Raw genomic sequence first — 26,572 nt, forward strand, 5'->3', positions numbered from 1 at the left:
TTATTTTAAACTAGATTAAGTCTTGAGAGATCTTATTTTAAACTAGATTAAGTCTAAAGAGATCTTATTTTAAACTAGATTAAGTCTTGAGAGATCTTATTTTTAAACTAGATTAAATCTAGAGAGATCTTATTTTTAAACTAGATTAAGTCTAAAGAGATCTTATTTTTAAACTAGATTAAGTCTTGAGAGATCTAATTTTTAAACTAGATTAAGTCTAGAGAGATCTTATTTTTAAACTAGATTAAGTCTAGAGAGATCTTATTTTTAAACTAGATTAAGTCTAGAGAGATCTTATTTTTAAACTAGATAAGACTAGAAAGATCATATTTTTAAACTAGATTAAGTCTAGAGAGATCTTATTTTAAACTAGATTAAGTCTTGAGAGATCTTATTTTTAAACTAGATTAAGTCTAGAGAGATCTTATTTTTAAACTAGATTAAGTCTAGAGAGATCTTATTTTTAAACTAGATTAAGTCTAGAGAGATCTTATTTTTAAACTAGATTAAGTCTAGAGAGATCTTATTTTAAACTAGATTAAGTCTTGAGAGATCTTATTTTTAAACTAGATTAAGTCTAGAGAGATCTTATTTTTAAACTAGATTAAGTCTAGAGAGATCTTATTTTTAAACTAGATAAGACTAGAAAGATCATATTTTTAAACTAGATTAAGTCTAGAGAGATCTTATTTTTTACTTCCAGAGTCTAATTAGACAAAATTTTTACTTAGTGTTTGTAATCATTTCAGGACTACTTTTCTGAGGCAAGTATGTGCCAAGATGAGATGGAACAGGTGATGGATCTGTCGGAGCGCCTCTTACCAACACTCGACAACAACGACCGAGAAACTTTGCGACAAATGCTTAAGAATACCAATCAAAAACTGGCGAATGTGATGGCTGGTTCTTCACGGCAACAACAGTTCCTAGAACTGAAAGCTGATGAGTGGAGAACCTTCCAGGTGTGTACTGTACCTCTAAAGCACATGTGGTGTTTACTGCCAGGTTTTGACTATAATCATCAGCCTGACTTTATCTATTCACTAACTCAGAGCTCTCATTACATGTAGCTCTTTGTATACCTACAGTAACATTAAAGGGCTATATCGCAGTTGACTATTCGTAATGTTGAAATACTTTGGGTTTGGGATGTAAAGACAAGATGTGTTGTAATGTTAAGTATGAAAATTGTATCATGATCATTGATATTACAGTTACAAACTAGTACAAACAACCTTGATATTTATGTTCAGAATGCCGTGTAAAATGACATTTTTTTTACTCTATGTTATAGGAGGATGGATATGGTGTGATTGAGCAGATTGACCAGATGGAGGAGGAATGGGGTGTGTTGGAACATATGCCCGTCACCACTCCTGACGCGATTCACAAACAGGCTGTTGCAACCAAGGTAACACACCCTTCCTCTTGGCAATGATTTTATTGAATAATGTGGAAGGTTGTTGGTAAAATGATCTTATATGTGATAAATTGATCAGTATCAATCTCATGTCACCGTCTTGTTCACAATTTCAGAATTGAAATGTAATTGAATAACTTATTTTGAAAGTGAACACAAGTTTGGTCTTTTTCCAGGAGTTCCTAGCGAAGATTGATGAGATGAGACCATCAGTAAACGACCTCAATGATAAGTTTCGTGAGCTAGAAAAAACTGGCAATGCCTCCAGCAGAGCCATGGTCAATAAATTGATCACAGAGGTTAACGCTCGATGGAACAACCTGGTCTGTCAGACAGAAAACAAACAGATGACGATGCAGGTAAAAATGTCGCTTCTTAAATATCCACATCATACTACAGTAAAATGTGCCTGTAGACACATTGTTAGAGCTAAGATGTACTAACATGTATCTAATCTGTAGTATGGTATTGTATGACCTTGGGGGTAGGGGTTGTTGTTGTTGTTGTTGTTGTTGTTGTTGTTGTTGCCATGACAATGCTTAATGTTACAATTATTACATTAAGTGTTGTTATTACTATTAAAGATCCAACAGGGGCGCCATCTAATTTGTATAAATGATCCTGATTTTAAATTGATGTGTCCTCATCTGATCCTTAGGACCTTGGAGCACAATGGGACGAGTACAACACCCTGCTGTATGCTGTTGAGAACATGTTGCAAGAGGCAGACGAATCACTTCCTGTTGTAGATGTGGAGAACATGACAGCTCATGACTTAGTGACAATGCTTAACAATACAAAGGTAGTAATTGTAGATATTTCTACATCAATAATTGTTGTCATTGTAAGAGAGGATGATATTTCTGGAAGTTAGATGGTGATAACAACCTCATGAACTGCTATAAAAATGCCGCGATTTGATTTTATTTAAATCTCCATGGCTCCTGAAAAATGTAGCTAGAATATTTTTAAAGCATTTCTCTCAAACTCTTTAATGGAAATATGGAACTTCAGATAAGGATTCAAATGGAAGGGAATATGTGCGCCAGTGAAGCTGAGTTGTTTTGGAAGTAGAGTATAAGATTGTTGTCTGCTACCAGCACTCCATGTTTTATACTTTCACTCTCTCTTCCTCAGGCCCTAGCTACCAAACTTGACATCTCAGCACCAAAGATAGATGCACTGAAGAAGAGTGCACAAAATCTACAAAGGAATCTGCCAACCGCTGAAGCAAAAGTCCAGAATCAGGAACAGGTCATGACCCTGCTGGAGAAACTGGAAAGGTCAGTAGAACTGAAATTATTTAACATGTAGATTTCTGACGACTGATAGAAAGTGTGTGATGAATGACAGTTTTGTATTGTTTCCCTTCAGAATAACTGATCAGGTCAGCGAACAGGAAGCCGTGATTCTGGAAGAAATAGATGACAGGAGTTCTTTCCAAACTGAGGCTGATCAAACAGTGGCCTGGCTTTCGGAGACGAAACAGGAACTATCTCACATGGACCCAGGCAAGGAAGTGTCTGATGTAATGGAGAAAATGGAAAAACAAAAGGTAGGCACCATTTTATAGATCTGTATAAATAATAATTATAGCACCTTGTATGAGAACATGTGGATTTTTAGGTGTAATCTTGTTTTGTTGAGGTCCAGGTTTGGTTGTTATTTTGACTGACATTTGGTCCTATACAGTAAAAGTATGGATGCCCCCGATGGATGGATTAGGACAAGTTTCCAATTTCCCTAGACAGGTGTGATTCCCGAGAAAGTCCAGGGACAGGTCTGGTCAAGTGCAAACAAAACCTTCCTTCATCTGTCCAGCCATGATTTTAACCATGTGATTATACTGATACAACAGATATCTTTAATAGAGAATATCTGTTAAACTGAGGCTGTGTTGGAAGTTAAACTATAATTGGAAAGAGAAAGTGTCATGTATACATTGTAAGGGCCCTGCCCACTTCTTGTGAACCATAATTGGAAAGAGAAAGTGTCATGTATACATTGTAAGGGCCCTGCCCACTTCTTGTGAACCATAATTAGAAAGAGAAAGTGTCATGTATACATTGTAAGGGCCCTGCCCACTTCTTGTGCTATGTGTGTTTTGTTGGTAGGTTTGGTAACAAACTCCGCCCACCTCTCGCCTATTGGCTTGGAGTTGCAGAGTGTGTCTTAATTTTGCAGATGTATCTTTTAGTTCCCAAATTAAGACATAAGTGAGCACAGGTGATACCGGGGATATAATCCATTCCACCAGTTACTTTTATATAGAGTAGATAAAGTAGAGGTATATTAATTGTAAATATATTGTGTCTGCAATCTACCACAGGGATAACAAATATCCCTGGGAAAAATGTTCCTCATTTTCTGAAATGTTCCAAATTTTGTTGTAAATTAGGAACTTTCTTCATTCATGACCATACTTTTTGAATTCAGTAAATTGAGGGAATGTCCCATAGTTCCTCTGAGGGAATGTCCCATAGTTCCTCTGAGGGAATGTCCCATAGTTCCTCTGAGGGAATGTCCCATAGTTCCTCTGCCCTCACACACCAGGTTTGAACTTTCTCAAATAGGAGTTTAGATAAAACATTTGCTAGTTAATTAAAAAAAAAATCTGTCAGACATTTAAGAATAAATAAACTTTTAAAACTCCACACTGTTAGTTACTGACTGCCTTTCAATGATAAATCAATTTGTGTGGTATAAGGGAAGTCACTCTTTCAAATATCGAATGATATTCAACATTGACAAAGACTTTAATGATTGAAATGAATTTTGTAGAAATCTTTCAGACAATTAACAGCACACTAAATGTCTCTCTGTTATTGATATTCTTTAAGCATTAGTAAGATACATGTAAATATGAAACAAAATTGTCCTTCCTTGTTGAATTCATTGTGAATTGATGTGCCCAGGCTACTTAATCTAGGCTTGGTCTGTCATTATATGTTTCTCTTTTGAATATATACATCAGGAAATAGGTCATGACTTTTCCTTCATATCTTTGAACTAAGATACAGGGTTGTAGTGGTATTTTGAAATTGTACAAATGAGTCAGGAAACTTCTGAACTCCAAAGACACGTCTTCTTGATTACTGTATATAATAAATATGACCTATATTTGATTGAAAAGCAGCCCTTTTAGGATCAATAGAGTCATGGATCAGCATGGTGTGTATCAAAAGCGACAAAAGTATTGTGCTGTCTGTAGACTGTGTTCTTCCTCAGTGTATCACTTTGTACCTTGTTGCTTGTAGGTTCTCGAGCAAGAGATCTCCATTCGTATGGACCAAATGCGTCACATGAGTAAACTTCAAGAAACAAAATATGCAACCATGGGCAAAGACGTACCAGTCGAAATGAAGATGCAGATGGCAAGTTTAAGGGAGCTAGAGGCTGACGTTGGCATGGCAATGAAGGCGAAAGAGGAGGAGCTACAACATATTAAGGAAGACAGACAGGAAGTGACATCAGCACTGCGTGATGCGTCTGCCTGGCTAGGGGAGGCGGAGCTTCGATTACAGGAACGAATCATCAACATTCCAGACAGTCAGCGGAAACATCAGGTAATAATAATAACATTATTTACACTGTTCATCTGTATCATGTTCTTTTATTTAGTATAATAAGAAACATTGCTCCATCGTTAATTTCACCCTCGAATCAAACTTGTAATCATTACTTGAGAAGCAAATTTGCCCTAAAATACATAAATGTAGACCTTTCATCTGTAACAACAAATGTAGACTAGTCTATTTGTATTGTTGCCCTATTTTTGAAAGGCAAAAAGGTGACAATGACACAACTATGTTTCTATTTATACAGTAAACAGGTATGTTTATCTATGTATAATATTCTTGTTGTTGAAAGGTTTGTTTCTTTTACAGCTCTGGGTCAATTGAAACAAATTGTCTTACTGTTATAGACATTTGTGTGTGTCGCTATTTTTTATCCAGCTGTAAACAATCAGATATTCAGAAATCGTTCCATTTGCATATATAAGCAACAAGTGTATATGACTCTCACTCCTCTGAAGACCCTAAGCAACATTGGAAATTCTTCAAAATCTTCTTCTTCTGATCCAGATAATGATATTCAAATAATCAGGTGCATTGTCCAAAACACTCCTTCTCCCTCTCCTTCCTCAACCAACCCTCACACCTGAACCATTTGGCCCTATAACACCCTCTCCAGCAGGATTGAGTTCTGGGTGTAGTTGGAATTACAGGTGGTGGGCTGTGCAGATTACCCTTTGTCAGGTGTACATGTCTGTCATCCATGTATCTGCCCTTAAAAAAGTTTTGTTATAGGTCCATTAGTGAAGTTTATGAAAGTAAAATGGGGTGAGAGTGCACTGGAATCACCCTGTTTGTGTATCTGTCATCTGCGAATCTTGTGCATACAGTTCATAAGTTTTGATTTCCATGGTAAACTGAATCTATACCCAGTTTTCAAAAGGCCATAACTCTTCTGCTCCTCTCATTGATATAATTTGAACTTTGTCAAATGTTGTAACTTATAGCATATAATTTTATGTAAAAGCTTTTTATAAATCATTACCATGGAAGGCAAAAGTAGTTTCTGATTGGTCAGAATTTAGATATTACCCAATGCACCTGAAAATTGGTATACAAAGGTTTTGAGGAATAGCAAACACAATGGTTCCATAATGAACGATTGGTGTATTTGTGCACAGGTGTTAAAATACTTCAAGGGGAAAGCGTTGGTCAGCATTGATGGAGGACAAGTGGGTTTCTAAGTAAGCCTGGTAGGTTTACTCATATACTTCACAAGGTAATCCAGTGGTTGGAATAGGAATTGGCAGGAAAGTACTTAGCCTTGTACTGGCCAGCCATACCTTTACACTTGGGAGATACCATGTCCACGGAATAGACCAAAGTCAGATTCTGTTAATGTCTGTTTCTTTAAAGTGCTTGTCGATCAGAAGATACCATGTCCACAGAATAGACCAAAGTCAGATTCTGTTAATGTCTGTTTCTTTAAAGTGCTTGTTGATCGGGAGATACCATGTCCACGGAATAGACCAAAGTCAGATTCTGTTAATGTCTGTTTCTTTAAAGTGCTTGTTGATCGGGAGATACCATGTCCACGGAATAGACCCAAAGTCAGCTTCTGTTAATGTCTGTTTCTTTAAAGTGCTTGATCAATCTTCCTAAGATTTCATAGAAATTGCTGTCAATTGGCAAATATTAGGTTTTAAAAGTTGGAGAGTTTGTAATCACTTTTTCTGGAGAGTTTGTAATCACTTTTTCTTGAGAAGTACTAGATTGATGATTGGAATGAAGTGGTTGTATCTCAGCGGCCAGAACCACGATTAGGCATTTATTTAGTCTATCCAGGAAATATCCAAACATCATTTTGATGGTATAACCCTAGTGGTTATTTTTAGGTCACTATATTTATAGGATTTTCCCCTTGTATGTGTTGTGTCATATATATATTAACATATTACAGTAAATCAGTGACAAAATTTGTTGTTCACAAAATTTAAAGTATCTGTTGTTGAAGTGGACAAGTAGATTTTAATGTCAATTGTTGTTCCATAATTATTATAACACACCAGTTAGAATGTGTTTTTTTCACTCCACAAAGAAATGTGTGCTATTGACAGGCCTATACAACATTGATAGCTGTTTGTATTTGGTGATTGTCTCCCGAGCTGGGCAATTCATTGATAATTGTTGATATTTCTGCTTGAGTTAGCATGACATTTCTTACCTATACGTGTAAGTACACAAGTAACTGATTTCTCGACCTTCAACTCCAGGTGTATATGCACCCCTGATTTGTATCATATCCTGCCTCAGTGGTTGTCTATAGGTCGTAACGATGAATGCTGTTATTTATTCTTGATAATTCTCCAAAAATTCAGCAGTTTAAATGTTCCGTAGGACTTGGCTCGGGACTTATCTTCCAAAAATATTGTCCTGAATTTTATCTGAGATTAAGGTAGACTTACCTAGGTTTTGTTCAAAAATTTTCATTATTTAATTTAGAAATTAATGAGAAATCAATTTGTGTCTGCTATCAATAGACAAATACATTGCTTTTAAAAGTTTGGACAGGTGTGTGGGGTCAGAATATACAGGTAAAATGTGTCTGGCTTTGAACATTGACAGGTAAGTTTAGAGGAATTCTGCTCTGTATCTGTATCCAGTACTAGTTATCTGATACATAGGGAATTTAAAACATATTGCTGTAAAGTCTTGTGGGGTTTGTCAGAATTTTGCTGCGTGTATGCTATACCTTGGCTGCCTTTTAGAACATTTCCGTCACATAATCCTGAATACACATTCTTTACCTGCCCTGTGTTTGTAACCAGAATTACAAATGGAGTTTTGAATTCTCCCACTGTGTACTGATAATACCTGGTGAGAATTCAATATTTACTTACCACTGGCTGTTTGTATACTTTCATAGGTAAAAGTAACCTTGTATGTAATATGAGTTACTTGTCAAAACATGTTTTCTAAAAATGTAAATTTTGAATTGAAAAAAATATTTAGACTAAGCAATTAGCAATTGTGAAACTTTCTTTTTCCTGCTAGAGATGAAATTCCGCAACATCAGAATAAATGTTTGTGACAGTGATGTTTCCTATTTGAACAGGCCCTGCAGGATGAATTCTTTGAGTTTAAACAAGTGCTGGATAAATTGCGAACCAAAGGTAGTGATCTGATCAAACATACTCCTGACTCAGTGGAGAAACAAATCGTACAGAAAGCTCTTGCAGACACGAATCGACAGTGGCTCGCTCTACAAGCAAAATCGGTTGAGCATGCTCACAAACTTGCAACATCTGAAAAACTGTCTGATTCTTTTAATGACGTTGCTGAGGCAGTGAGGACTTGGCTGGACGGGGCTGAATCAGTTGTCAAGGCTAAACCTCAGTATGGACACTTTGACAAACTAAGGGAACAGCTGAAGCAGCATAGGGTAGGTGTTTCCTTTATGAATATTCATTAGCAAATGGTTGTAGCAAATGGTGGCACAGATGTAGTTTTGTCATGTTACTCATAGGTACATCAATCGGTTTGTCAGAATCCTTCAAATTTCATCATGGATGTGATCATGGTGCTTTTAAAAAAGATATCTCACTGATGTCACTTTTGCTCTTCATAGAAATGGTTGCTTCCCAGCTGTTGTCAGCTCTCCAGCTATTTATTATTATGGATTTTTATTTAACGTCATCCCATGGTCAAAAAAAAAAAAACCCAAAAAACTTCTAGTCTGTGTTTTGGTATTCATAAGGGCTTCAGTAACTTGGAATCTATACTTTTACACAAAATTTACTATAATATACATATGTTTTAACTTTCATAGGAAATTATCTTAAATTTGTTAAAGGTTGAGTGATAGACTACTTACATACTCCTCCATGTCCAACCTAGAATCCAGAGTAAGGAAATTGTGTTTTTGCAGATGAAAAACAGAAATTTATTTAAGGCACAAATAATAGTCATTGTGGAGTTGAATGGTCTGTGATAGTCCTTGAAGTACATTCATGAATTAAACAGAACTGACTTTGATCATGAATAGAGTCCTAAAATGTTGGCTGAATGTTGAAAATCATTTTAGGGAGAACAATGGCCACCATTCTTTTGGCACAGCAAGCATTTTGTTTAATATATGTCAAACCAACTATCTTTGTCTTTTAACAAAAGATAAAAATTGGGTGATAAATTTATCTTAACGAGTGTCCTATCCACAATGAAGAAGTCAACTGTAATAAAGAGGTCTTTGAGGTCAGCTTTTAAATAACTTTGCCTGATCATCAGTTTAAAAACAGTTTACAATGCTTAATGCCAATTTGGTACCATTCCAAACCCAAGCTTCCCTCACACCAGAACGTAAGCCAAAATATAACATTTGAATACTTATCAAGAAGTTGACACATTAACTGTAAATTAGGGTGTTTATTTCATCCTGTGTTGTAGAATATAAACAAAACCAAAGCAGGGATTGGTTTTATCAACCAATTATTTGTTGACAACTTATCAGGGAATTTTTACATTCTTTTAAATTCTGTAATGTGCACTGTCAAAACTTTCATATGACCAGTTTAATGGTCGCTGTGCTGGAGATATTGCTTTCACCAAAGGTCGTCATTGCAATCCGAGAAGTATTTCAAGGAGAGTTTTTTCAATTTGTGTATAATTGGATTTAATGGTGGATAATAGTTATATATAAACTACTGTGGGTAGGTGAAAAGGAAAGAGTAGGGGGACTATGCTTTATAATGGATAGGATCAATACAATATTATGTTTGCTTTTGCAACAACGTAACAGAGTGAGTATACACTATTTTTGCTTTTAGACTGCCTTCTGGCTGGTATTTTAGAAAAAAAGATCTGATTATGGAGAGCATAGCCAGACTTTGTTAACTTTAGATCAATGGGAGATGATATTAATACTGTTAAGGACATGGACTGTGTCAGGATTTGATGATACAATATATCACCAAGTTATGGTGTTGTCCAGATTGGTACATTTTGTGTGTGATAGAAAACTTATACGAACATTTAGTTGAGAAATAAAGATTTACAAATTAAGTAGACTGCATGTAACAAGCAACCATGCTGAAGTTTTTCATACAGGTCCTAGTTCTACAGCTTTGGAGTAAAACCTTGCAATGAATAAGGATTTACAGATGGTGAAATTTACAAATGCCCTTATTACTAAAGAGATTGATCTAGAATTGAAATGTAACACGATAAAATCACTTTTGAATGTTAATATATTGTACAACAAATAATCAATATGTATTACATAAGGGACATTTATCACTGAATAACAGGACATCTGTAATTTTTACAACAGAGACTTGCACGCGACCTTGACCACAACCAAGGTCGCCTGGCACACCTTAACTCCTTGTCAAAACAAATGGAGGAGGTATGTGACTCATCATCAAGTCGTGAACAACTACAGCAGCTGAACCAACGTATGTACAACCTGCAGACAGACGCTTCGGACAAACTTAGCAAACTAGAGGACGCTACTGAAGAAATGGAAGATTTTGAGACTGAACTGGCCAGTCTGCGACAGTGGATGGACAATACAAGGGCACAAATGACCATGAGGGATGCCTCATTGACTCTTAAAGACCAACTGGCCATGCAGGAGGTAAGAGGGATATATTTTACTTACAAGAAGTATTATTTATTTTAGGGGAAATTTGATTTTATCTATTATTTCGTATTTCTTCAGTCATCATTTCTTCTTCTTTAAACAATGAATGGCCTGAATTTCTGTGTTGAGTTGTATACACTTTGAGGAAATTTTGAAATGTTGCTTAGTTGTTATTGATACAGAAAACTAATATTTGGTTTACAGAAACTGGTGGAGGAGATCGAGAGCAACAAAGGGAAAGCACTCCTGGTGTTACAGAAACAAAAAGAACTCCAGCACGCTGAGAGTGACCAACCAACAACAGACAAGCTGGCGAAGGAGATAAACCAGCTACAGGCGATGGCTAGGGATCAATGTGCTACACTGAGAGAGGCTGTCGTACAACAGGAACAGTATGAGGGAGACCTACAGACATTGACTGCAGCTATAAACGAGGCTCAGGACAAACTTCTGGCTTCCCCTGTCAATCCATCTGATGTCAACTCCCTTAAAAAGCAGATTGCGGAACATAATGTATGTACTTCTAAGACTAATCAATCACTGGCCTGCCCTAAAGACACGCCCACATCACACACACGAGTGGTCTGTTTCTCACTCTCATGTATATTCATAGAAATACAGTCATGGATATTCATAGTTTCTCACTCATATGAATATTCTTAGTTTTTGCACACTGATGAATACCTGTTAATCCACTGTTATAAAGGATCTGTTGTAGTCTCTATTGGTTCAAACTGTTTCACTGTCTTAGTTTAGAATTTCTTACATTTCTTGTAAGATCACATAGTGTAGTCACCCAGATTCTTTGATAAAACCCTTTATTGTTAAGTCACCAGAATCTCCTGGTCAGATCCCTTAGTCACTAGTCACCAGGACCACCTGGTCAGATCCCTTAGTCACTAGTCACCAGGACCACCTGGTCAGATCCTTTAGTCACTAGTCACCAGGACCACCTGGTCAGATCCTTTAGTCACTAGTCACCAGGACCACCTGGCCAGATCCCCTAGTCACTAGTCACCAGGACCACCTGGTCAGATCCCCTAGTCACTAGTCACCAGGACCACCTGGTCAGATCCCTTAGTCACTAGTCACCAGGACCACCTGGTCAGATCCTTTAGTCACTAGTCACCAGGACCACCTGGTCAGATCCCCTAGTCACTAGTCACCAGGACCACCTGGCCAGATCCTTTAGTCACTAGTCACCAGGATCTCCTGGTAAAATCCCCTAGTTTCTAGTCACCAGGATATCCTGGTAAAATCCCCTAGTTTCTAGTCACCAGGATCTGGTAAAATCCTCTAGTATATCTGTGTGATGTACTCTACCAAAAACAGAATAATTGCTCTTTGTTTATACTGGATCATTGATCTCAATACCATTTGGTCACCTACAATTACAAAACTTGATAGAGTCTTTCTTTGTCAACAAGTGTTTGTCACATGAACACACAAAACAGAAATGACTTTGACATGGAAAAAATGTTGTACATGTGCAAGTCATTGTCTTGATTTGTCTTAATGTTATAAAGATGTGTTGGTTTGACATACATTGCACCACATTTGTAATACTTATATTATCTTAATATTTATAAAGTAATCATCATACCTTAACCATACTTCAATACTGTAACACTTAACTAGGGCTTACCCAAGTTATCTCCCTTGGTTGTATACCCAGATTAATAAATCATCATTTACAAGGAAATCATGTGACCTTCAGTTTTAAAAACACATTTTCAGTGACTATATAACTACTATTTTTTGTTGGTAAAAGTTTGAGATATACTAGGTGAAGTACTATTAAGGTGTATGATTGTCACATAAGCCCAGAACATCTACCTGAGGTATATACAAAAACTAAAGTCAGGGGGTGGGCTTGTTGCAGGACAATGATATAGCATTTGTTTGTAATTCTGCTACATTGAAATAGATAAAGAAGGGCTTATTACTAGATAGGGCATATTGCTAGACAGTTACGGATTGTTGAAAAGAAATAGGAACTTCATGACATCTATTGACCTCTCATGACCCATGATGTGGTGTCTGCTCTCAGTACTTTGGTGTATCTGTCAGTTTATACTTAAAAGATATTGTCTAAGAACTTGGGACCGTTTTTTACATGAAAGTCTGGTAACAATGAGCTCTACACCTAATTATATATTTTAATTAGTCATCATTAGTCATTTTTGAAGTGTCAAAGGTCACATTTTGATGAGGTGAGATACATATGTGTTTAATGTATATGTGAGCTTTGTCACTTTGTATGAAAGTATTGTCTTAAGATATTAAACATATCTTGTCATTGATAATCATTGCATTTATTACAAGTAGTTTAATGTACATGGTTAACTAATATTATAACATTGTATCAAGATGGCTAACAGCACAATGTTGCCTCCTTACATTGTTTTGTATAGCGTTAACATTTTACAGAATTCACTCTCTTGACACCTGTGAACTTTTCAAAATCGTAACTGAACTAAGTATTTTCCTTGACAATGAAGAGTTTATGAAGAATTCTGTAAATATCAGTGTTGTATGAAACTTTCCTTGGTGTCCTAGAGAACAATGTCTGAAATGATAACGCTATACAAAATACTTTTATTTCATAGAATTTTATTTCATTGCTACAATCACAAACAAAGTTTTTTTAATCTGTCAACAATGATTATGAAAATTAATGTATTCCTCCCTGGAAATCAACATAATTATTTTTCATCAAGCAAATGTTTCTGGTTGTAGCATTTCAGTTTTCATTTACTAATTTTTAGATTGCATGCTGGGTACTAGTTGATCTTTGCTTCTGCTTCATCTAGATGTTCTTATACTCATGGTCTTGATCAGTTTAGCTCTTGTATTAAGTAAGTAGACTTCTGTCCACCTAGCAAACTGAGGACCACACAAATTGCTTGGAACTCATTTGTGGTGGTTACTAAGGAAGCTCCTTTCTGTGTTGTGTGGGTAGTCAAGGAGATTCTGTAGCTGGTAATTGAAATGTCTAAGATATTCCCAAAAGTCAATTTTGGGGTACGTTATGTTTGGTTCTCTGTTGTTCTCAGCCCAGACCTCATTTAATAATATCAAGGAAATCCTCCTCAAGGTCAAATATTAATATGTTACTTATGATATTTATGGATTGTTTATTGCTGAAATATGAAATGATAAGTTATGGATTGTAACTTAAATGGACGGTACACTTTACATCTGTTTAAGATATGACCTAGTCACCTGTATATCAGAAAAGGTATGACCTAGTTTCCTGTATATCAGATAAGGTATGACCTAGTCTCCTGTATATCAGATAAGCTATGACCTAGTCTCCTGTATATCAGATAAGATATGACCTAGTCTCCTGTATATCAGATAAGATATGACCTAGTCTCCTGTATATCAGATAAGGTATGACCTAGTCTCCTGTATATCAGATAAGATATGACCTAGTCACCTGTATATCAGATAAGCTATGACCTAGTTTCCTGTATATCAGATAAGCTATGACCTAGTTTCCTGTATATCAGATAAGATATGACCTAGTTTGTCAATGGTATCTATATGTGATTAGGTGATTTTTAATCCAGAATAGAATAGGACTTTTCATGGTGTGTAAGTTTCTGCGATAATTTAAAAGTGAAGGAAGTTAACCCTAACTTAACTATTTTCTGTCCCTTCACCGTACTGCGTTCATGAAGGAAGTTAATCCTAACTTAACTATTTGAATTTCATATTTGAGCAATAGACTAATGGTTTTAGGAGTTACAGTGACCTAGTTTAATTATACTGTATAAATGATTTTCTCCAGTTATGGCCTTCTCCAGAATTAAATCCATTCTGATTTACTTTATGCCTGGGACATCTTACTCAAGATAATTACTTGACAAATTTTGTTCATCATGTTAACACATCAAATTAATATTTTTTTTATTTAACATTAAACTTTGATTATCATAAATTAATAAATCATGAATATTCACTTTAATTTTCTAATTTTCACCATCAATAAGTCTCCATATGTTTAATACCATTAATTGTTACCAAAACAATTTTTTTTTTAATTTATCAAAACCTTCTTTCCTTCACCCAAATATTTCTTTTAGTTCACAAAATCATTTTTGATTGGTATATTTTTTGTTAACGGTTTACAGTACTGTAAAATAATACTCTATTTTTAGCCAGAATGGCCAAGTAAGCTTATGGTTTACTGCAGCATCCATCGTCTGTCCATCCATCTATGAATTTTTTCCCTAAAAATTTCTACTTGTCATAAACAACTCTCAGAATTTTGACAAAATTTGGTAAGAAGCATCATTGTGGGAAGGGCAATCAACTTTGTATAAGTAGTGGATCTCTGCCCCCAGGTACTTAAGGGGCAGGGCCCAAAAGGGGAAAATTTAAAATCCTACTCCTCCTGTAGGAATTATTGGACTTTGCCCAAATTTGGTCTGAAAGAGAAATCAATTTTGTGATGGTCTTGACCACCTAGGGTTTGAGGAATGGGGCCCAGTAGGGGAAATTTTTTAAAATCCTTCATCTTCTTTAGGGATACCTAGCTGTTGTCCCATGGTAGTCTGAAGCATGCCTGGGTAAAGGGGAATCAATTTTAGATAAATGATTGGTGTGAGCCCCCTTGGGTAGGAGGGACATGGCCCAGTAGGGGAAATAGAGCAAATCTTTTAAAATCCTATAAGAATTATCGAATTTTGCCCAAATTTGGTCTGAAGCATTTTTAGCTGAAAGGGAATCCATTCTGTAAGTGTTGGGTCTTGGTCCTCTTGGGTAGAAGGAGTGAGGTCAGATAGAGGAAATGAAGCAAATCTCTAAAATCTTCTTCGGTATGAATACCTAGATGTCGTCCCAGTTTGGTATGAGGCATGCTTACAATGTATCTGATCTGATGGGGCCCTTATTGGAGAAATAGACATAAAACCTCTTAATGCTTATCAATTAGATTAAAGGAATTATAGCCAATTAAACCTGGTGAGCGATACAGGTCATATATGCCTCTTTTTTTTTTTTTTCTTTTCTTAATTTTACGGCTACTTTTATCTGTTAACACCAATATTTTATTGTCTAAATCATAATTCCAGCTATGATTTCTATATTTAGCATGTGATATGCACAGCTTGTGATGCCATGCATGTGCTTACATCTCACTTGGTTTCAGGCTCTTGCCAGTAAGATTAAAACCCATCAAGCTAAGGTCAATGACATAAACGAAAAAAGTCGCGCACTTACTGAGAGAAGTCTTCTGATTGGCCCAGACACTGCAGAAAAGCTGTGTGAACTTGGATATTACCCATCAACCCTATCATCGCTCAAAGTTTCAGTTCGGCCTGATTCCACAGCTCCCGACAGTGGGGTTTCAATGTCACCAATGACCTCCTTTGATGCTACCCCACAGACATTTTCAGACGTTGACTTTTCAAACTCTACGCTAAGATCAGGACGTTCTGGCCGTGATAAGCTAAGTCACAGGTCAAGTGATCAGCCATGTATGGCGAGTGCCAATAGTCTCTCTGCTCGTTCCGATGACACAGATGTACTTTTAGATGAAAGTTTGGAGCCTATGTATGTGCCAAGAGTCCATTCAGGCTGCGAGTTGAAATCACCTGCTCCACATCATGAAATGAAACTGGATTTATCATATTGGTCAAAATCAAGTCAACATGATGATCCTGATCGAGGAGCCTCCGGTGGTAGTGTTCGTTCAACTGACCGACACTCTTCCCCGTGGAGGGCCAGGTCATCCTCCCCTCAGAGGGAACGGTCAACCTCCCCCCAGAGGGTTATTCACCACCCCTCGGAGGAGAGGTATCACCACAGGTACCGACCCCTTTCCATGCGCTCTCTGTCCCCTGCCTCTAGCATACAGGCTAGTCCGAGAGAATGGAAGAAACCAAAGTTAACCCCTCTGGTTCCATACTCAGAAATGGTAATTATTTGCGATCTTATTATACAGACTTTGAATGTTGTATAGAATATTCTCTATCATATCTGCTACTGTGTCATTCTGTATAAACTCTTGGTATGATTCTAAACCTTCACTGTAGCAGGTAATTACAATAAATATACTGTTATCCTCCCCATGATCTGACCTGTAATATTACCATAAATATCCCGGTATCACACCTGTAATTACCATAACTATACTGTTATCATCCCCTACTGTGACCTGTAATTACCATAAATATACTGTTATCATCCCTTACTATGACCTGTAATTACCATAACTATACTGTTATCATCCCCTACTGTCACTTGTACCATAAATATACTGTTATCATCCCCTACTGTGACCTGTAATTACCATAAATATACTGTTATCATCCCCTACTGTCACTTGTACCATAAATATACTGTTATCATCCCTTACAGTGACCTGTAATTACCATAAATATACTGTTATCATCTGTCCTTGTACCATAAATATACTGTAACTGTCACTTGTACCATAAATATACTGTTATCATCCCTTACAGTGACCTGTAATTACCATAACTATACTGCTATCATCCCTTACTATGACCTGTAATTACCATAAATATACTGTTATCATCCCCTACTGTGACCTGTAATTACCATAAATATACTGTTATCATCCCCTACTGTCACTTGTACCATAAATATACTGTTATCATCCCTTACAGTGACCTGTAGTTACCATAGATATACTGTTATCATTCCCTACTGTGACCAGTAATTACCATAACTATACTGTTATCATCCCCTACTGTGACCTGTAATTCCCCAGCTGTTGTTGCTGGGCTGACTCGAGTATTGTTAGATTGACCCTACTGAACATCAGTAACATGCATGTTACCATCCACTTCTTATTTAGTGATATGATTCACACAAATCTATAAACCACATTGTCTTGTAGATTGAAAAGCAAAAATCTCCCCTGAAATATGAACATGTTTGATATTTCATCTGTACTATGAGAATGTTTGGTAATGCTAGATTTAAATTTCAACTTTCCTCAAAGCCTCAGTGTTTTCTCTGATGAACACTTTTTTTTATCTGATAACTTTGTGGTATGTTATAGACATCATTGCATGGCCTTGAAGTAGGTTTGTCCGTAAGGTGTTGGTAGTTTGGCATTGTTTGTGTCAAGTTTGGTTAATGTGTGTTTGTGTTGGTGAATGCTAGAACCATGATTAACTTATGGTGTGGTGTTGGCTGTATATATTGTAACATATTGTTGGCTAGAAACATGCTACAAACATTTGAGGTCTCAAGGTCTCAAATACTTTTTATTGAAAATTAATTCTTATGTGATGATACAGTCTGGTCTAAATCTCTTGTTTTAGGAGATTGAAGATTGAAGATGGAGGGGTGGGGGTGTTAGGAGAATTTTCAGAAAAAGATGAACTCAGTTTGTAGCATGTAGCTAGGTTTTGCTTAAGAATGAAAGTGTGCTTTGTACTTAACATGCGGCTGACCTCTGACCTTTATTCATAACGCTTACCAGGATATATCTGCCAGCGTGCCAAACTTACTACAGCCAACAGAGCTAACGCCTCGAGAGAGAAGTGCTTCTTTTGGATCAAAACTCTCTCGTCCAAAACCACAACAACACCGCCCGCTTGGCCATAGTGGCCAGGACACACGGCTAGCTCAGCTCAACCAATCATGGAACTGTTTACAACAGCAGGTAGGCCAGAATCATGATTAATCTGAAGTCATTTAACAACAGGAAATATCATAATCTATTCACCATGCTTCATTGCTGGCACAAAACACTGTTATTTGTTTACGAGCATGTTTATGTAACATATCTGCCTAAAATGCTAAGATCAACATTTCTCTTGATTTTAAGAAAATCATTTATTGAAAGTACCAATCAGCTCCCATATAGTCAACAAGGATATGACACAGTGTTAAAGTTATTGTTACTTTAATGAATATACAACAGATTTAATGTTTTGCTCATTTTCTATGTTTGAGTTACTTCCCTTGGCTGGAGGGACCAAGGGTTTATATATTTTGAAAGTTACCTTTGTGGGAAGATTACGGGACTGCTAAACTGAAAGTCTCTGCTATATCCAGAGTTATGGCCCTTAACTTTTAGCTCACCATCATCAGATTGTGGTCTATTCAAATCTCCTTCCAACAGAAGCCTGTGAGTCTGTCATCCTTCTATCCATCCATTAGTCTGTTAATGATTTTTGTTACAGCTGTTTCTTGAGAAGAAATGGATTGATCTTTCTCAAATTTTATATGTAGGTTTCTCTTTGTCTCTAGTTTTGCCGTTTGATTCTTTTAGAAACAACTACCCATCATGATATTGTAGACTCTATAAATACCATCTCCCCATCATGATATTGTAGACTCTATAAATACCATCTCCCCATCATGATATTGTAGACTCTATAAATACCATCTCCCCATCATGATATTGTAGACATGATATTGTCTATAAATACCATCTCCCCATCATGATATTGTACATCTCTATAAATACCATCTCCCCATCATGATATTGTAGACTCTATAAATACCATCTCCCCATCATGATATTGTAGACTCTATAAATACCATCTCCCCATCATGATATTGTAGACTCTATAAATACCATCTCCCCATCATGATATTGTAGACTATAAATACCATCTCCCCATCATGATATTGTAGACTCTATAAATACCATCTCCCCATCATGATATTGTAGACTCTATAAATACCATCTCCCCATCATGATATTGTAGACTCTATAAATACCATCTCCCCATCATGATATTGTAGATCTCTATAAATACCACTCTATAAATACCATCTCCCCATCATGATATTGTAGATCTCTATAAATACCATCTCCCCATCATGATATTGTAGATCTCTATAAATACCATCTCCCCATCATGATATTGTAGATCTCTATAAATACCATCTCCCCATCATGATATTGTAGATCTCTATAAATACCATCTCCCCATCATGATATTGTAGACTCTATAAATACCATCTCCCCATCATGATATTGTAGACTCTATAAATACCATCTCCCCATCATGATATTGTAGACTCTATAAATACCATCTCCCCATCATGATATTGTACATCTCTATAAATACCATCTCCCCATCATGATATTGTAGACTCTATAAATACCATCTCCCCATCATGATATTGTAGACTCTATAAATACCATCTCCCCATCATGATATCTGTACATGATATTGTCTATAAATACCATCTCCCCATCATGATATTGTACATCTCTATAAATACCATCTCCCCATCATGATATTGATAGATCTCTATAACTTACATTCTCCCCATCATGATATTGTACATCTCTATAAATACCATCTCCCCATCATGATATTGTAGACTATAAATACCATCTCCCCATCATGATATTGTACATCTCTATAAATACCATCTCCCCATCATGATATTGTACATCTCTATAAATACCATCTCCCCATCATGATATTGATATAAATACCATCTCCCCTTCATGATATTGTACATCTCTATAAATACCATCTCCCCATCATGATATTGTAGACTCTATAAATACCATCTCCCCATCATGATATTGTAGATCTCTATAAATACCATCTCCCCATCATGATATTGTAGATCTCTATAAATACCATCTCCCCATCATGATATTGTAGATCTCTATAAATACCATCTCCCCATCATGATATTGTACATCTCTATAAATACTGACTCTATCATGATATTGTAGACTCTATAAATACCATCTCCCCATCATGATATTGTAGACTCTATAAATACCATCTCCCCATCATGATATTGTAGACATCATAAATTGTATCTACCATCTCCCCATCATGATAATACCATCTCCCCATCATGATATTGTATGATCTCTATAAATACCATCTCCCCCCTATAAATCATGATATTGTAGATCTCTATAAATACCATCTCCCCATCATGATATTGTAGACTATAAATACCATCTCCCCATCATGATATTGTAGACTCTATAAATACCATCTCCCCCATCATATTATATTGTAGATCTCTATAAATACCATCTCCCCATCATGATATTGTACACTATAAATACCATCTCCCCATCATGATATTGTACATCTCCATCTCTATAAATACCCCATCATGATATTGTACATCTCTATAAATACCATCTCCCCATCATGATATTGTACATCTCTATAAATACCATCTCCCCATCATGATATTGTCATCTCTATAAATACCATCTCCCCATCATGATATTGTACATCTCTATAAATACCATCTCCCCATCATGATATTGTACATCTCTATAAATACCATCTCCCCATCATGATATTGTACATCTCTATAAATACCACATCATCTATAAATACCATCTCCCCATCATGATATTGTACATCTCTATAAATACCATCTCCCCATCATGATATTGTACATCTCTATAAATACCATCTCCCCATCATGATATTGTACATCTCTATAAATACCATCTCCCCATCATGATATTGTACATCTCTATAAATACCATCTCCCCATCATGATATTGTAGACTATAAATACCATCTCTATAAATACCATCTCCCCATCATGATATTGTACATCTCTATAAATACCATCTCCCCATCATGATATTGTACATCTCTATAAATACCATCTCCCCATCATGATATTGTACATCTCTATAAATACCATCTCCCCATCATGATATTGTACATCTCTATAAATACCATCTCCCCATCATGATATTGTACATCTCTATAAATACCATCTCTCCATCAAATACCTATAAATACCATCTCCCCATCATGATATTGTACATCTCTATAAATACCATCTCCCCATCATGATATTGTACATCTCTATAAATACCATCTCCCCATCATGATATTGTACATCTCTATAAATACCATCTCCCCATCATGATATTGTACATCTCTATAAATACCATCTCCCCATCATGATATTGTACATCTCTATAAATACCATCTCCCCATCATGATATTGTACATCTCTATAAATACCATCTCCCCATCATGATATTGTACATCTCTATAAATACCATCTCCCCATCATGATATTGTACATCTCTATAAATACCATCTCCCCATCATGATATTGTACATCTCTATAAATACCATCTCCCCATCATGATATTGTACATCTCAAATAATTTTACCATCTCCCCATCATGATATTGTACATCTCTATCTCCCCATCATGATATACCATCTCCCCATCATGATATTGTACATCTCTATAAATACCATCTCCCCATCATGATATTGTACATCTCTATAAATACCATCTCCCCATCATGATATTGTAGACTATAAATACCATCTCCCCATCATGATATTGTACATCTCTATAAATACCATCTCCCCATCATGATATTGTAGACTATAAATACCATCTCCCCATCATGATATTGTAGACTCTATAAATACCATCTCCCCATCATGATATTGTACATCTCTATAAATACCATCTCCCCATCATGATATTGTACATCTCTATAAATACCATCTCCCCATCATGATATTGTACATCTCTATAAATACCATCTCCCCATCATGATATTGTAGACTCTATAAATACCATCTCCCCATCATGATATTGTAGACTATAAATACCATCTCCCCATCATGATATTGTACATCTCTATAAATACCATCTCCCCATCATAACATTGTAGATCTTTATAAATACCATCTCCCCATCATGATATTGTAGACTCTATAAATACCATCTCCCCATCATGATATTGTAGACTCTATAAATACCATCTCCCCATCATGATATTGTAGACTATAAATACCATCTCCCCATCATGATATTGTACATCTCTATAAATACCATCTCCCCATCATGATATTGTAGACTCTATAAATACCATCTCCCCATCATAACATTGTACATCTCTATAAATACCATCTCCCCATCATAACATTGTAGATCTTTATAAATACCATCTCCCCATCATGATATTGTACATCTCTATAAATACCATCTCCCCATCATGATATTGTACATCTCTATAAATACCATCTCCCCATCATGATATTGTATAAATACCATCTCCCCATCATGATATTGTACATCTCTATAAATACCATCTCCCCATCATGATATTGTACATCTCTATAAATACCATCTCCCCATCATGATATTGTAGACTCTATAAATACCATCTCCCCATCATAACATTGTAGATCTTTATAAATACCATCTCCCCATCATGATATTGATCTTTATAAATACCATCTCCCCATCATGATATTGTAGACTCTATAAATACCATCTCCCCATCATGATATTGTACATCTCTATAAATACCATCTCCCCATCATGATATTGTAGACTCTATAAATACCATCTCCCCATCATGATATTGTACATCTCTATAAATACCATCTCCCCATCATGATATTGTAGACTCTATAAATACCATCTCCCCATCATGATATTGTAGACTCTATAAATACCATCTCCCCATCATGATATCGCCATCATCTATGAGAAAGTTTAAAATCTATGAAGCTACACCCATAAAAGATTTAATATTGAGGATTTACCTGAAGATTAAAATTAAATCAGACTGTTATGAAGGTAAGATTGGCTCTGGTAAAGGCACATGGAAATGTCAGTAAACACTGGACAGCCTGACATTATAACCTAATTATCTAACTGTATTGCCGCGGGTGAAACACTCTTTGGTTTTGATGATCCTTTAAAGAGTTCTAAGATTGTTTGAAGATCTCTTTGAATTTTGTGTGGCTGTTTTCCCTTACTAACACAGTTTACTTCAATAAAATTTTTGACCTGTGAAATGGTGTGTTATTTTAAAAACAATTTAACTCTTTGATAAATGCAATAATTTTAGTAAATTTAAAATCTTCTTGGCTATTACATAAATGGTCCCTATTTTATTTGCAAAACCATTTGTATGATCTGAAACTAGTTTTTCATCCGATCGATTTGTGTACTTTTAGTCTTTTGTAAAAAATTTTTATCTGGAATGATTTCAATATTATTGATTGCTTTTATTGATTTGATAGTTTGATAAATTATTTAGGGCTGTGAGGGCCTCTCAACCTTACATAGCATTCAGCCATATCTGTACGACAGATGTCAAAGATTTACGATGATTAGCTGTCACTATAGGTAAAAGTATTTAAGTATTTTATCAATGTGTATGGGAATTCTTGTTCAAATACTTCAAAACAAGCTGTTTTAATTCATACATTTGTTTAAGGGTTTTAGAATTAAAGTGAAAAAAAATCCTTTTTTTTTTTAAATGTCACAACTTTTCACTTAAAATCTGTTGACATTTACTATACAGACCTGATGTCATGGTTGGTTTTGAATTGTCAATAGATTGTTCAGAGTTCTAGGTATATAATGGTATCCCTGCAAGGATACGCTTCAGTTGTCACATATTATTCAGCCAGAATTTTCAATGAATCAATCCCACAGGTGAATAGATGGTGTATACTAATATCATCGCAAGAACGATCGGGGAAAGTTTCGCTGAGTCTGTGTATTGGGTATTGATTCCTACATAACTCCAGGATATCAGAGTTTATGTACAGAATGAACCAATTTTATTTTCTGTTCCACAAGCACGTTCTTATTTCTGTAAATATGTTTGATTTAGTGTTTGTGATAGGATTTATTGGTTTATGAGCCCAGACACCTGATGAAGTTGAATTTAGTATGAATTACAGTACATATAAACACCTGTGAGATGTTGTGAATGGTGTTATTAAATTTGATTAGGATTTATAACCTCTACGACCACATTTCCCAGTTGTGGACATATTTTGTACCTTTGCTTGATTGAAAAACGGGTCTACTTTTCATCCTTCAATTACACTTACTCTTGTGGCAAGGAGTTACACGGGTGATAAAAGTATTACTACAGGTACCCTGTGATAATGTAGAGGGATAGCAATGGTGTTGGCCAGCAGCCATGGGTGTGTAAATATGTGTGGGTCTGTGTTCGTAACCCTATCAGTAACTGATGACAGCCCTAGATTTGAATGCAACAAGTATGACCTAGGATTACCGACTGATTAATCCACAATGATACAGCCACGATCATTTAGGCTGAGGTCAGCTCCACTGACCACCAAAGTAGGGTCAATCTTGCAGACCAACCCAAACAAGGCCACAGATTTTCATCATCCTAATAGAGTTGGTAATATTTTGAAACATTCTTCCAAACAGCTGGGCGTGCGAGAACAGGAGCTACAGCATGCTCTTCACAAACAGGAACGTTACCAACAGTGTGTCCAGGACGTAACAACAAAGATGGAACGAGCTCACTTGCGACTCAATAAAGGCTTTCCCTCGAGTCTGACGGATCTTGATCGACAACTAAACGACTACAGAGTAAGTCACTTAGTTACATGTACAGACATATTATGTATTAGATGAAGGAGTCTGTTTAGACAGGTTCTTTATTAGATGAGAGAGTCTGTTTAGACAGGCTCTGTATTGGATGAAGGAGTCTGTTTAGACAGGCTCTGTATTAGATGAGGGAGTCTGTTTAGACAGGCTCTGTATTAGATGAGGGAGTCTGTTTAGACAGGCGCTTTATTAGATGAGGGAGTCTGTTTAGACAGGCGCTTTATCAGATGAGGGAGTCTGTTTAGACAGGTTCTGTATTAGATGAGGGAGTCTGTTTAGACAGGCCTGATTAAGATGAGGGGTCTGTCTAGACAGACTCTGTATTAGTTAAAGGTATGTTTAGACAGGTTCTGTACTAGATGAAGGTATGTTTAGACAGACTCTGTATTAGAAGAAGGTATGTTTAGACAGGTTCTGTATTAGAAGAAGGTATGTTTAGACAGGTTCTGTACTAGATGAAGGTATGTTTAGACAGGTTCTGTATTCAATGTGAGGTCTGTTTAGACAGACTCTGTATTAGAAGAAGGTATGTTTATACAGGTTCTGTACTAGATGAAGGTATGTTTAGACAGGTTCTGTATTCAATGTGAGGTCTGTTTAGACAGGCTCTGTATTAGAAGAAGGTATGTTTAGACAGGTTCTGTACTAGATGAAGGTGTGTTTAGACAGGTTCTGTATTCAATGTGAGGTCTGTTTAGACAGACTCTGTATTAGAAGAAGGTATGTTTAGACAGGTCCTGTACTAGATGAGGGAGTCTGTTAAGACAGGCTCCATATTAGATGAGGGAGTCTGTTAAGACAGGGTCTTTATTAGATTAGGGAGTCTGTTTAGACATGTTCTGTATTAGATGAAGGAGTCTGTTTAAACAGGCTTTGTGTTAGATGAAGGAGTCTGTTTAGACAGGCTTTGTGTTAGATGAAGGAGTCTGTTTAGACAGGCTTTGTGTTAGATGAAGGAGTCTGTTTAGACAGGCTTTGTGTTAGATGAAGGAGTCTGTTTAGACAGGCTTTGTGTTAGATGAAGGAGTCTGTTTAGACAGGCTTTGTGTTAGATGAAGGAGTCTGTTTTGACAGGCTTTGTGTTAGATGAAGGAGTCTGTTTAGACAGGCTTTGTGTTAGATGAAGGAGTCTGTTTAGACAGGCTTTGTGTTAGATGAAGGAGTCTGTTTAGACAGGCTTTGTGTTAGATGAAGGAGTCTGTTTAGACAGGCTTTGTGTTAGATGAAGGAGTCTGTTTAGACAGGCTTTGTGTTAGATGAAGGAGTCTGTTTAGACAGGCTTTGTGTTAGATGAAGGAGTCTGTTTAGACAGGCTTTGTGTTAGATGAAGGAGTCTGTTTAGACAGGCTTTGTGTTAGATGAAGGAGTCTGTTTAGACAGGCTTTGTGTTAGATGAAGGAGTCTGTTTTGACAGGCTTTGTGTTAGATGAAGGAGTCTGTTTAGACAGGCTTTGTGTTAGATGAAGGAGTCTGTTTAGACAGGCTTTGTGTTAAATGAAGGAGTCTGTTTAGACAGGCTTTGTGTTAAATGAAGGAGTCTGTTTAGACAGGCTTTGTGTTAAATGAAGGAGTCTGTGTAGACAGGCTTTGTGTTAAATGAAGGAGTCTGTTTAAGCAGGCTCTATGTTTGAGGAG

The 26,572-nt window shown here is 36.3% G+C and overlaps 1 protein-coding gene across 1 annotated transcript in view; it reads left to right on the forward strand.

The window, feature by feature from the left end:
* Positions 1–26,572, forward strand: part of LOC132563612 (muscle-specific protein 300 kDa-like) — a 224,432-nt gene that overhangs the window by 157,333 nt on the left and 40,527 nt on the right. The window contains 13 exon segments of the mRNA XM_060228353.1: positions 750–962; positions 1,295–1,411; positions 1,597–1,779; positions 2,079–2,222; positions 2,558–2,703; positions 2,795–2,975; positions 4,678–4,986; positions 8,051–8,377; positions 10,262–10,567; positions 10,778–11,086; positions 15,732–16,499; positions 18,039–18,221; positions 24,755–24,919. Of these exon segments, the coding sequence (XP_060084336.1) occupies positions 750–962; positions 1,295–1,411; positions 1,597–1,779; positions 2,079–2,222; positions 2,558–2,703; positions 2,795–2,975; positions 4,678–4,986; positions 8,051–8,377; positions 10,262–10,567; positions 10,778–11,086; positions 15,732–16,499; positions 18,039–18,221; positions 24,755–24,919 (3,351 nt within the window).

Source organism: Ylistrum balloti, unplaced genomic scaffold (assembly GCF_031769215.1).
Source record: "Ylistrum balloti isolate Yb309-2 unplaced genomic scaffold, AGI_CSIRO_Ybal_v1 Utg371796, whole genome shotgun sequence".
Classification (NCBI taxonomy): Eukaryota; Metazoa; Mollusca; class Bivalvia; order Pectinida; family Pectinidae; genus Ylistrum; species Ylistrum balloti.